Source organism: Pholis gunnellus (assembly GCF_910591455.1).
Source record: "Pholis gunnellus genome assembly, chromosome: 12".
Classification (NCBI taxonomy): domain Eukaryota; kingdom Metazoa; phylum Chordata; class Actinopteri; order Perciformes; family Pholidae; genus Pholis; species Pholis gunnellus.
The window spans coordinates 4642887-4657042 of NC_136539.1; the positions used below are offsets into that span (position 1 = coordinate 4642887).

The 14156-nt window shown below is 42.1% G+C and overlaps 1 protein-coding gene across 2 annotated transcripts in view; it reads right to left on the bottom strand.

Moving 5' to 3' along the window:
* fgf14 (fibroblast growth factor 14) overlaps nt 1–14156 on the bottom strand; it is a gene marked incomplete at both ends in the record, with an annotated part of 105280 nt that overhangs the window by 14680 nt on the left and 76444 nt on the right. For both annotated transcript variants that reach the window (XM_079170011.1, XM_079170012.1), the window contains 2 exons: nt 12403–12506; nt 14013–14123. In XM_079170011.1, the coding sequence (XP_079026137.1) occupies nt 12403–12506; nt 14013–14123 (215 nt within the window). The remainder of the gene's footprint in view (nt 1–12402; nt 12507–14012; nt 14124–14156) is intronic.

The following is a 14156-nucleotide window of genomic DNA, read 5'->3' on the forward strand; positions in this document are numbered from 1 at the left end:
CTTGTGGTGGTGCTTCCTCTTGACCCATGAATGTCTGTACAGAATTTGGTTGAAATACATCGGGTAGATGTTGGGATGTATTAGTTAAAGATTTCACCTGTTCGTGGTACAGGAAACCCCGGGGATCAGTCACTAGTCAAGTCATTAGGATTCACCCTCTGGGCACCATGGTTATCTGTGCCAAACATGGCGATCTTGAGATGTTTAAGTCTGGACTAAAGTGGTGGACCCAAAGTCAGACTCACATTGGCATCACTAGAGACACGCTGCGAGTAGCTATAAACCCATTGTGGTCGTGGTTTCAGGAGTTTGGTAATTTTATGATCTGATATTTACACGTCTAGAAGTGATGATAGACAATGTTAACAAAGAAAGAGTATATGAAATCTGAGTGTGGTTTGAGACCACAAAAATCTATCGGAAACCTCCCATTAGAAATGAGCATGCAAATTTGGCAAGGAGCATTGCAGTTATGGGGAAAACAGTGCACATTCTGGATCTTAATAAAGCATTGCATACTCTGTATTGCTCACTAGTATTAGCATATCTGAAAGAATGGTGTGGCCGTATGAGACACACCCTTAGACTGCATGTCGTGACCTTACCCATTGGTTTGTGGACTGCGGTTGTGGCTCTGGTTGAGGTAGCGACCTGTCAATCACAAGGTAGCCACGCCCTAAAGCGTATCCTGCTTAATGGTATACTCTAAATAGGATCTTAATTAACTAAATGAACAGAGATCATAAACCCAGGTTCACAATGTTAACTGAGTTAATAAATCAACTGAGCTGGAGAGTCATTTTCTCATACACTTCTATATAATCAGACTTCTTTTTACAACCAGAGGAGTTGCTCCCTGCTGGCTACTAGAAAAGTAGCACTTCCGCATTGGATTTACTTTGCTGCGCCAGGCTGTCAAGTAATTACAATGTAAACCCATCTGGGTCATTATTAAACACTCAGAGAAGATGCACCGAAAGTGTAATGACGTAGTATAAAGAAGAAGACACAAAAAGTAATTATTTTGGGTAAAATACAAAAAAGGTTCTCAGCCACAGAGAGGGGGGGTTATAATTTAAGAGGAACGTTTCATTTTAAAGAGCGTTGTGTTCGTACGACTATGAAAAGTATACAGTAGAACTCAAGCAGTCCAGATATAAATCAATTCAAGAAGATGTACAAAAAAAAGTTTGGACCGGTTCATATGGATTATCTGAGTCTGTATACGCCTAAAAGAGCTGCAAAATAGATCTCCAAGAGAACTGATTTACGGACGGATACAGAGTTGTTGTAGCGAGCCCTCATCCCTCCGCTGATCATTTGCACATTGCACTGCTCTCGAGGCAACAAGCGCAAGTGTGTCATTTGTATTTGCATGGTGCTTGACATTTACACATGGGGAAAGCAATTAGGCAAGAACGAGGGTCATTAATACAGCGAACAGGCCAGACGTGTTTGCTCGGATCCATGGAGAAATGACAATGATGCCATCTAAATTTCTGCATGCTAACATATGCGAAAGAATGATGGAGATTTGAATTCCCTGTTCTTTGAGCCTCCTCTTCTGTTTTGGCAGACTGTATCCAAGCACTATGAAGGCCCACTCATTGAACGGGGATTTTCAAGCTGTTTTAGAGGAAAACAAGGGAATACAGGATAGCACTGGGAACAAGGAGACATTAACAGAGGCTCATGGTGCTTGGTATGACTTGGAAAGTGTAGCAGAAAAGTGATACTAACTGCTGACATGAAGTTAATAATAGAAGGGTAAGTGAAAGTGTTTTCGTCATCATGGGTGAACGATTCTATTCTGCAAACTACTTTTAAAGGGGACATATATGCTTATTTTCTGCTTCATGCTTGTATTTTGGGTTTTTTACGAGAGCATGTTCACATTCTTTAATTCAAAAAGTACTTTGTTCTCCGTCTGTCTGAGTATACCTGTATTCTCATTTCTGAAACGTTCCGTTTCAGTGCCTGTCTCTTCCCCCTCCCGAAAAAAAGCCCAGGCTGCTTTGATCGGGTTGCAAGAAAAATATGGTGCACGTTTGCAAAGTTCTCAAGCCGTGGGTGGAGATATGATAGGCGGTATATTCTAATGAGCCCGTATGAGACATAGGAAGAGGAGCCGAATCTCAATAGGTCGTTGAATCATGTTTCTGATCTGGACAGCCCACAAAAAGACGGATTGGGTCGTCTTATTTTACAGCTTGTGGGTTGGTAGACACTTCAGATACCCAAAGGTATGTGCACAAGCACTGTAAAAGTAAAATTGCATGATGTGTCCCCTTTAAGTAGCAGTAACTTGATAGTTTTTCTACATGTTTCTTGACACCTATCAAACGCTAGATCCAGGAGCCTAACAGGGACTGTCAAGTTACTCTCGGGAATTACTGCTGTCATTCTTGGTCCCATCAAGAGCCATCGGGGTTCATTTGCAAGTCTTATCATTGCCTGCAGGTTTTTTTGATGATATGTCACCTTTAAATCTAAAAGAATGTATTTAAAATACAGCTTTTCTGAGGGAAGTCCCACGGTTTGAAAAGTTGTTTCTTTGGCAAGCAAATGAACAATCACGACATTAAAGAAAAACTACTGGTATTGGTATTGGTTGCTAGGTGACAATGGCACTGGGGTGCATCCCAAAATATGGTGGTGGTCACGGCTCATGACTCACTACCTTCCAAATCACGACTTTTCCCAAAAAAGTATTGTACCTGGTTAGCAAAATCGTCATTTCTCCACTTCTTACGTGAGTAAGAGGTGTGACGCAGCTAAGCAAAGGCTGAGCAACAAGGTCACCAACAGTGAGCTCTCTGCACAGGTGCTGCAGAATTATAATTGTTCCAGTTATAATTGCAGTTGTGCATCGAGGCTTTTACTCCAGAAGCAAATAAAACTTTACTAAATAAATAAAATAAATAAAAAGGTTTACTGTGCTTCATATCTTCATGTATTGTGTTGGACAGCAAGAGTTATTTGAAAGTGTTATTCCTTTAATAGAAAACCTTTCACTGTAGTCCTTGTGACCACTAAATATCTTGAAGCCTAGTTGTTTACCCTGCAGCAGGGAAGGCTGAAGGCCACTTCAAATCCAAGCAACACTATCACAGCAGTTGTGAATGTAGATTTGAACGACAGTGTTTTATTTTGTTGAGCTCCTGACAGACCTTAATTAGTTAGTGCGCCACTCAACAAAAAAGGGAAAGAAATCCCAGAGTTATTTTCTCTTCCAGGCTACTATTGACAGTAGTATTAACACAGATATTTTTTCACATCAATTTACCAAGGAAGTAAATGCCCTGTTTTTGAGGGCATTATCATATTTTAGAACACCCCTCATTAGCAAGTCATTTGAATCTTTTATTGGTTTGTTACTTATCAATTCACAATTGAAAGCGCTTGACTCAGAAGTACATGTAATCAATTTCCAGTTACCATGCAGCATGCATGGTCATAACATCAAATACATAATCAAATAGAATTACTGCCTTGCAGTTGTATGACTCTGCTAACCAGTTAAGTTGCCGTTCGCATCCATCACTTCGTCATTTTACACTATTAAGACTTTTGTGTGAAATGATCACAATAAGCATGTTAATTCTTGAGTTATGTCCAGAAACGTGTTTTGTGAGGTCACAGTGACCTTTGATAATCAGTTGATCCCTGAGTGCAAGTGGATGTCTGTGCCACATTTGAAGGAATTGGGTCAAGGTATTCCTGAGATATCGCATTCACGAGATGCGATATCATTTGCAAGTCACAGTGGCCTTGACCTTTGACCTCCAGATTCTAATCAGTTTGTCTCAAATTTGAAGAAATTCCCTCCAAGCGTTTCTGAGATATTTAGTAAAAAAGCAACATTCCAGCACTAAGTGTAGAGATCAGGAGGCAGGTGGAGGTATCAACGGTAAGTATATTTGGAGGAAACCACAGCACAGCCATCATTATAGAGCTCCCTTATGGGTATATTAAGAGGTCCTAAAGATTGTCTCTTATAAGGTAATCACATTAAAAGAGATGGGATTCATATGAATTCCAGTTTACCTGCTATGATGACAAATAAATAAAATCACGTGTGTGACTCTAAAAGATTGTTGGTCTTGCTGGATAGTGTGTTGCTCAAAGCGGTGGATGCTTTTAGCAGAAGGAGCAACTGACAAATGGGTGCAAGACGCAGTGGTTGTCCGCATGCAAGATTGATCATATTGCCAAACACAGCGCTGAGTTCCCCTCTCTCTTTTTGTACCCCAACTCTTCTTCTCCCAACCAGTCGATGCGGTATTTGTATTCTCTCCAGTCTCCTGCTTTCCCATTACCTGTCAGCAGCACATCATTTATAGCTACAGCACAGTATCTCTGCAGCATCCAGGCCATGCCGATTAGCTAGTGCTTTTTGTGTTTTTTGGCCACTCCATTTCAATAGAGATGTACAAATTATCCCAGATGGATGAGGGAGATTTAGCGTAAGCTCTAGCTGACGGATCGATAGTTGGCAGATGGCCACCATGGTAGAAAGTCAGCCGACTCGAGGAGGAGAAATACAGCTGGAACATGCTTCTATGAAGATATAGATAAATGGCTTCAGGGACACGGAAAAAAATGATTTCTAGGAAGCCCACAGATGCCTGAGCAGGTTCTCTGAGCAGCCCGCATGCACACTGCTATAAACCACACAGTACAACACCGGCTGGTACAGTAAAGGACATTGTGTAGCATCGAGGTGGGGCTAATACAAAACAAAGCTTGAAGCTAAAGCAAAGAATCCAACGGCAAAATCTTATAGATGTAAAATGGAGCCGTTCAAAGAGTGACTTATGACAGCTCTTATGAAAAACCTTGACAGAACGGCTTATTATGCATTTATTTTGTGCGCCATTTAGCTTCTGGTACTGTATATGTGACTCTGTTCCATATACCACACGTTGAAGTTGTGCAAGTATGTTATTAGACACAGGTTTCAAGAAAACAGGAGAATCGCAACCCAAAAAAGCATGAGAGGGAATTAGCAATAATCATTTCAATCATAGATACTTAACGGTCTTGGCGGGTTGTAGTGGTGAGGTTGCAGATTGCAACCAACTGAAACTTCTCCCCTGTGCTAAGCCTGTTGGAGAACTACGGTGGCCTTTCTGAAAAAAAACCCTTTCTGTTGAGGGAGCCGGTGCGATGTTGGGTTGGCCTACAAAATCTTTTCATCCCTTAACCACTCCATAGATCTCCCTAAATGCTACACACTGTTTCTTTAAGGAATTCTAGATTTGGGCAAGGTTCTAGCTGTTTGAGGGAGCTCTTAAATAATCTAAGCAGCAAGGAAGGCTTTTTCTGAAGGAACTAATCCCCCTGCAAAAAAACACATACATGGAAATTAAATCAAGAACTGGCACATGAAGACGATGCTGACCATTTGCATTAGCAAATGCATTGACATTAGATAATCCACAAAGTCAATTTGACAAAAGTGCGATTGAATATCATCAGTCAACCGGTAACCAAGAAGCTAACAAATGAGGCCCTGATAAGCCAATCAGCTAATGCAAGCAGGACTTCAGTGCTCTGCTAACTCAATGATCCATGTACTACACATTGCCTATCCACCAGGACTTTAAGGGAACTTTGCTGGATCTTCCTAAAAATGTATTTATAAGAAGATTTAAAAGCCTCCCACTACCTCTGATATGTACAGTACACCGCGTGGCAGGTTAATGGGGGCGGTCTGGACTTACAGTGTTTAGAGACTCTTCATAATCCATAATGCATTGACTGAAATTCCTCCCAGCACATTCAGTCCCTCTGCTGCAATACTGCATACCATAAATACTTGTCATGTAAACCAGTGATTCAGAGAACAGCTGCAAATGCAGACTCATAATTGCCTTAAATAAACAGGGGAATAGCAGAGTGATTGAGGAGCGTGGGGAGATGTGACATTAATAGACCTTAAGCTGTTGACCTGGAAAGAGATGGAGGTTGTGTATTTATGATTCATTGCTCGGAGAGGCATAATCCCCACAGGTAAGGGCAGACACACTGTGGGGGGACTCCCTGTTTCATGGGTGGGTGACTCACTGTTGTGATGCAAACCTCGACTTTCTACTGGCACGGCCCAAACTAGAAATTACTAATGTGACTCTGGCAAATAGCAATATTCTTGCAAATAGCAATATTCTCCCAATGAGTGTTTTCCAACTTGTATGATTTTTTAACAAGCCAGGAGAGTCCATCCATTAGAAAGCCATTAATAACCACTGTGACATTAAATGGCTGAAGGGCTGGTCTGTCTATTCCTAGCTCGCATTGGCCCCGACCAACAGTTCAGCATTTCAGCTTTGACGCATACCTCCAACCTCTTTGTTCATTAATGCATGAAGCTGCTCTCCCTCCAGCCCTTGTGACCGCCACCCTCCCTGACAGTAATACTGCATTAAAGGCAAGAGAGAAGCGCCGCTTTGGAAATGATGAGGTTCTCCCTACCTTGACTCTGGGCACGACACTCCTTTTGTTGAAGTGGTTAAAGACACAAACGGGATAGTTTCAGAGGCATGGTTTATGTCAAATAGCCAACCCAATCTCATGTCATTATTATGCATTTTAAGCTTTTCGCGTTTCATTTTTATGCCACGTGGTTCCCGTGAAACAGCAGCGGTTATGTTCAGGGAACAAAACTACGGTGACGAACGCATTGAGCAGTGGTTAGGTTTAGGAAAATGTTCATGTTTGGGCTTAAACTATGTACCTAAACTAAGTAAAATACATACGGAAATACCGTTACAGAAAAACATGTCACAGACATCATTATGGTAACTTTAAAAGAAAAGAAAAAAAAGACAACACTTTGGGACACCGAGCTCTAACACTGGTCTCCTGTTTTCAAGTCCCGTGTCCACCTCCTCACAATAAGCGGCCTCTCTCACATTTTATACTATGTCACTTGTTCAAAGATGCATTTACATTGTAGTCAGCGCTCAAAACAAAGGTGTTTTTATTGCAAGCTAAATTACTTACAAATTGTTATGTTATTCATACGCCAATTGGTGAAAGCGTACTGCAAATAACATTAAAGCAAGTTTTCCCGTAATGATGACACAATTTACATGTACAACTTAAGCCAAGCCGGATTTCAGCTATGAAGTCAATGGCAATGAAGACAGAGTTTGAATAATGAATAATGTTTCTTGCACCCTTTAGTGTGTTTGTAAATCACATCTGAATGCCAGAAGCTCTATTTGCATTAAAATAACCTGGAATGCTCCCGACGCCCCACCTTCATTGCTTATCCTTCCATAACGCATCCATAGAACTGTGAAAGAGATCACTTTCATTCATGACACATTTGAAATCAACACCAATAAAACATGTTCACACGAAGCCATCTGTTGGGCAATGATGCTGCATGTAATTTAAACACATACGTACACACGTGTGCTTATACACACTTGAGAAGAGGTGTCACAATTCTGTTGATGTATTTATATTTATGCTCTCCATACGTTTGTCCACAGCTATCTGCATTCTCTTTTTTCCCATTTTTACACTTAAGCCCTAGCTGGTCACACCAGAATGTGGAATAGCAAAGTTGATCATCATGAAAATAAGTCACCAAGTAGTGACTACTCGCAGGGCAAGTAAAGAAAGTGGATGGCAAGTTAACCACTTACATGCTAGCCAGCCGGGAACATTCCGGGGTGTGAGGCACAAGTATGCTGCAACGATTCCGTTGAAATTAATTTATTTCTCTGCTTATGAAATGCCGTGTCTTTGTGAGACACCTGAAGCATTCGAAGAACCATAGAAATAGAATAGGAGTAGAACGGACATTGAGTACCAGTACAAAAGAAAATGGTGATTGCAGTTAGTTGTTATAGTGACAAAACACGTTGGAGACGGATGGCTGGCTAGCTAGCTAGGTAGTCTGTTCTTCTCCAGGGCGGCGGGGAGTGAGACGGAAGGACCGTCAGACCCAGCTCTGCAGCTGGCCGTCATTGTTCCAGCTCATTTTCTGCAACCAGTGTAGCATTAAAGTAGCTAGCTAACTAGCCAACTGTCCGCTATTTAGCTAGCTAACATGTTAATTACACCATGCTTAAATGCTACACTGGTGACAGAAAAAGAAGCAATGTGCTTTCCTACGCTGTGACAAGAGTGTGTGGATAAAGCATTAAGTTATTCAACTTTACTCATTTACTATGGTTCGCTACACTTCATAACGTTACTACTCCACTGCTCGGTTTACTGCAAAACCTCCCCTCAGAGAGTCTGTGACCTGCCATAAGTCGATCTAGTTCATACCATGGACTGTATATAAAAAGTGGAGTCACCCATTGGTTTGTGGACTGCCGTTTTGAAGGCTTGAGTTTGGCAATTTCACCGTTGCCATCTTGGATTTCCAAATCGTTTTGTAGTTGTTTTCTCTGGTAGCAGCAACGACCTGTCAATCACAGTAAGCCCGCCCTTAAGCATACAGCTTTATGGTCTATTTGACTCTAAATGGATCATAATTTACTAAATGAACATCATGTATTGAAGAAGACGTGAAACTAGAGATTGAGACCAAAAACTGATGTTTACAATGGGAATAAATCAAGAGAGAAGTAGAGTCATTTACTCATAGACTTCTATACAATCTGACTTCTTTTTGCAACCAGAGGAGTCGCCCTCTGCTGGTCAGTAGAGAGAATATATTCCTCATTGGCTTCACCTGGCAGAAACGGAGGTTGCCCTCTGGTTTCTACAGAAGTTAGCTCGCTACAACAGTCTCAATGGAAATGGTACATAAAAGAATGTCCACTGCTCTGACCTGTTCGTGCTACGTTGATTTGAATGGGAATGTTCATACTTCTCTTATTCTATTTCTATGTACAGAACATTTGAAGCCAGCCTTAGATATAACAGCCAAAGAGGTGAATATGAATAAGAATGTTGGTGGGGTATCAAATACCCGATGTTGGGAGACTCGTGGCTCCTCAAAGGACTCTCTTTGGTTCCACACCGCCGACTCATGAATAAACCGCTCTTTTCTATTCTCCCCCACACATTACTGTCGTACGCTTTCATTTTCATACCGATGCAAACGGAGGGAGCCCTCACATTAAGTACCTTGGAGATTTCATACATTCGGTTGGTCGCTACAAGAAAGAGATGCCCTCGCTCCTCACTGTTCCTACCGCTGACGATACAGCCTCCGCTGTAACAAGTGAATCGTGAGCCGCCACGCTGCTCCAGATTGGTCCTCTCAAGGATTTCATTTCGAAAAAAGGACCACTTAAGTGATGTGGCAAGTCAATTTGACAATCATGAAAGGTAGCACTAAGCTAAGTGCAGGCTCCTGATTAAGAAAGCCTGCAGTGAGAGACACAGAGTGAAGGGAGGGAATGGGGAACTAGCTCTAAAGAAAACCAGCCAACCATGAAATGCCAAACCTTTACACTTGAGAGATGGTAGTGAGACTGTATTAGCAGGACAGGAAGACAACAACAAAATCTGCACTAGGGAGTTGCATACTCTGGCACTTTCATTTCATTTCATCATGTGTAGCAAAACTATACAATCCAACACTTCTTGGTTTGCTTTTTGGAGATTTAATATCGCAGTCCCTACAGAATAATTACGTTTTTGTTTAATCTTTTATCTCATTGATATGTGTCTGCTTTTGCCTACATAAAGACTTCTATTACAGTTATCTGGAGACTACAGCAAGTCATGTTTCCGCTGCCTTCTACAACAAGCTGGGAGAACTCCTCTCCCCTTATTACATTTCAGAAGGAGCGCCTGATCCAGGGAGCGGCCTGGAGGAGAAATTAGCTGGGAGTTCATTGGCTCGGCTACAAAAGAAGCAGATTAAAGAAAGGGGTGAGATGATTGAACTCCCCTTTCTTCCGCGGCATGTCCTTTGTGCCAGGCCGCACAGTCGCTTTGATGCTATCTCTGTCATTCGAGCTGCACGCTGGGCCTCGGGTGCCTCACACAAAAGGATACGATGCACAACCAGAGGCCTTGAATGGAGCTTTCCATCTAATTCCTATAAGAGTGGCACTCTGCTTTTGATCCACCTCATCTGCTCAGAAAAATGTGCGTCACTCATTATCAAAGCCCGTCATCACAGTCAAAGCCTTAGAAATGTATTATTGCGAAAGAATAACAAAAATGACCAAGTGAATTCTAGTTAATGAAAAGGAAGTGGCTTTTGGGAAATGAGGCAAAATACTTTTTCCCCAATAAAAACGGGTTGATTAACCCTGTATACTCTGTACTCCACCAACTCCAAAACAACCTCAACTTCTGCATTGATATAACCTTCAAAGTAGTTTCTGAAAAATGTGAGTGCACTCTAACCAAATACCCTTAATGGGTAGAAAAAGGTCAACTGTCAGATCCTCGCTTGCGGAGGAGCGGAGTGATAATGGGAGGAATGGTTGTACATTTTGCTTACAAAGAAGCACGGAAGAGGCAGAAAGATGGGGGAGGAGGATGAAGAGCATCTTACAAGGCTGCCATTACCAGGGTAATTCACACGCTAAGGAGCAAAACGAGACCTTTGAGTGGGTGGCTGGATAGTTGAGGTCTGATCAGAGCCTCCATTAGCACAGAAATGAGCTGCAAATGGAGCAGGGGAGAGCTGTGTGAAGAGAGGAGCAGGGCGAACTGAGCCGGAGGAACACAGCGCTCCCGACCGGGGCTCAACGAGACCCAATTCACGGCACTTCTGCTTGGGCTAAACATGTTTTTTTTTCAGCGGACACAATAAGTAAAAACACTTCATGATAAGGCTCTCGGAGGGCAACTTAATCACAGCTACAAACCCTGCAGTAAAAAGAAGGGGCTTCAGGTGGGCTTGAATATATTAGTTTTCACAGCAACAATCATTGGTGATCCACTTCCAGGAGTCGAAAAACCTCATAATTACTGAATGTTGAAAGTGGGGAAGCACGGAAATCATAAGAGCGCATTGCAGAAAGACAATGTGTGGACAAAGAGGCAGAGCGATCACAAGGTGAATCTAATCAACAGCGATACGAGAGGAGTTTCAGATTAAATTTCAACCCTTCTTCAAATGTTTCCTAATATTTTGTAAATTCTAATATTTGTCTGAATGTTGTCTTTTTGCCTTTGCTTTTATTGTCCTGTAGAGTAGGTTGAATAATAATAAAATTGTATTGTATACATCTATAAGAGTTAGGTATGACCAAGAAGATATGCTTAAAGCTTTACATTTCCAGGTATGCTTCTACAAACGTGTGTGTCTGCAAGGAAAAAGACAGCGTGCAAATCAACAAATCATGCAAATCAACAAATCATGCAAATTACATGCGTGATGCAGTTTAGGGCACCCATAAAATATGTTAATTCATAATCCCTACTGTGCTATTCCTTAATTACATCCATAAGAGTCCAGGTCAATCCTCCTCAGATGAATTTTATTCCCTGGCTCAAGTCAATTAAGTATTGGAGAGTTCCACTGGAATGCCAGTGCATTGTATAGGAGAACCTCCTAGGTAATGAACGAAGAATAATATGGCTCTGCTCCCCGCTCGGAGGATTAGGAACTTGAGGACAGCAGAGGGAAGAAGAGACAGTGATTCTGATGGATACACCTGTCTGTGAGAGGAGCGGCGCTCCCAATGTTCTTCCCCGCTGATTGATTCGAATGACCGAGAGAGGACAGAGTGGAGGAGTGAGACGAGAAGCACTATCTGTACTGGACGAGGTCTTATCACCCCCTCGGCTGTCTATAGCCCTACAGACGCCTGGTTTATTTTGAACGAGGGCTGGTCAATAACAGCAGCTGACCACAAAGAGAAAGAATCGCTACTCCTCAGATGTCCAACTGTAACTCTGGTTTTAAAACGGCTCTGCATTTCTGTTACTTTGCAAAATGCTAAACATATTTGTCACAGCGTTTATCTGCCGCCAATAGCATCCATCCAATTCATTTTTATTGTCTAACAGACCAAAACATTGACATGTTGTCAGAGTAATTTTGTAATACACTGCAACAGCACGAGAGCAGATTTGAGAGAGAGACATTATGTCGATTCAAATGTTTGTTTTTTTTCATATGGAATGAAAACTCTAGGGGGCATTTAACCTGATGAATAGAAATCTGGATGCATGAATTTATGCTTAATGGGATCCCTAACCTTCAGCGAAATACAATTATGCTGTCGCAAATGTGGGAAATATCTGAGACATGTTCAGGGGCCCCTTATTGTATATAAGTGTGTTGCTTGCTGGGTTGAAAAAAAATGAATTTACCTATAAACACACAGATCTATATTTGAATATCTAGATTTTTGCATGAAAACCACAAATAATACAGATGTTTGTACATGTTTAAACATAATCATGCACATTGTCGAGACACGCTCAGATATCTTGAGAAACACAATAGAAACGCTTGCTTACTGATGTGTACAGATGGCCCTCCCCGTTCATGGCGATGTATAAACCTGTCTTCACGGACTGAATGGCGACGACTCTGAGGCCCACAGGAATAAGGTTGAACAAAGCTGAAAAACACACAAGTGAACGGGCAAACACACACACATGGATACGTCACCGAACAGCATTACCATTAAAGGAACATTAAATACATTGGAAGATCCTTGTTCGATTCGTCATCCACATAAAAGCTGCCCTGTCATTAATGCCTAGCAAAGCTTACATAATGCAATTGCTAGCTGTTGCATTTAGGTAATCGCTGAAGATGAAATGGAGCAGGGCTGGGGAACGTGACTAGCCTAGCATAGCCGCCACCACCCAGAGCTACCTGAGAAGTAGCTGTAATTGGTGCCACCGCTGGTGCGTGGCAGATCTAATAGGCCTTTTGTTGTTGTAGCAGACTCCTTGGGCCTGGCTAGCTTCTTTGTACTAGAGAGAAAAAACAGGACCGGCCTGGCTGAGATATTAAGTGTGTATATGGGAGACTTAAAGGTGCTTAATGACCTCAGCTGACCCTCTAAGTAATTGGTATTGGCTGGTTTGGAGGCCGGGAGGGAGGCTGAGAGAACTACTGCATGACTGTTGTTTCTTGGTGGCTTTTGGCCAATTTAAAAAAAATCTTGTCAGTGCCAATGCCTGATTTGATCTTGCAGTCTTAATGATATGATTCATCTCTTGTGCTCACCGTATGTGTTGCCCTCTATCTCAATAAGTCCCTTTCGGCCTATCAGATGTGACATGTGCCACGTCTCCTTATGCCGACGGGAGTAAGTGTCACAATGTGGAGTGTCGGGCTAGCTTTAGCACCAAGCAGAGGAATCAAATTAACCACCTAGCCTGGAGCACTCTAGAGGAGCAGTGCCAGAACGAGCTAATAATACCGTTTTCTTCCCGTTAAGCCGACTGTTTCCTGGTCCACTTTCCCTCTCAGAGGAGGATAGGGCTGTTTGATACTACAGCTGCCATTTAAGAAGACATTTCAGCTCCGAAGGCTGAAAAATGAGGGGAGGTGCAGGCCTGAAAGTTAAAGAAGCGTGACAGGAAGGTCGCTGGTTTATTTCCCGTACCTGAGGGATAGATCTAAAACCAGAAAGTGAGCAAGGCACTTCCCGTAAAGAAAAAACAACCCTTTGTGCTCAAGGAACCTATACAGACTTTAAAGGAGACATATCATGCTCATTTTCATATTCATGCTCACATTTTGGGTTTCTAATAGAATGTGTTTACATGCTTTAATTTACAGAAAACACATTATTTTTCTCATACTGTTTGTCTGAATATACCCTTTAATCTTCCTCTGTTTGAAACGCTCCTGCATGTGACATAGGAAGGGGAGCCGAATCTGATTGGCTTGTTGAATCTAGACAGCCCACAAAAACTGACTAAGTTGTCTTATTTCACAGTTTGTGGGATGGTAGGCACACAAATGTATGAGTACCTGTTCTGAAAAAGTGAGTTTTTCTTAATGATAATTCCCCTTTAAGTACCAGTTGCTTGATCATTTTTCACAGTGTCCTCTTGACTTATCCAATGTTGCATCTAGGAGCCCATCAGGCAATTTCAAAGGTACTCACAAGAATTACTGCTGTCATCCTTGGTCCCATCAAGAGAGCCATCGGGGTTCATTTGCAAGTAGTATCCCTGCCTGCAATATAACCTGGTCACTATACCCTTGAGCTGGGGATCTGCAGGAGAGAAAGAGGGAGAGAGAAAACAGG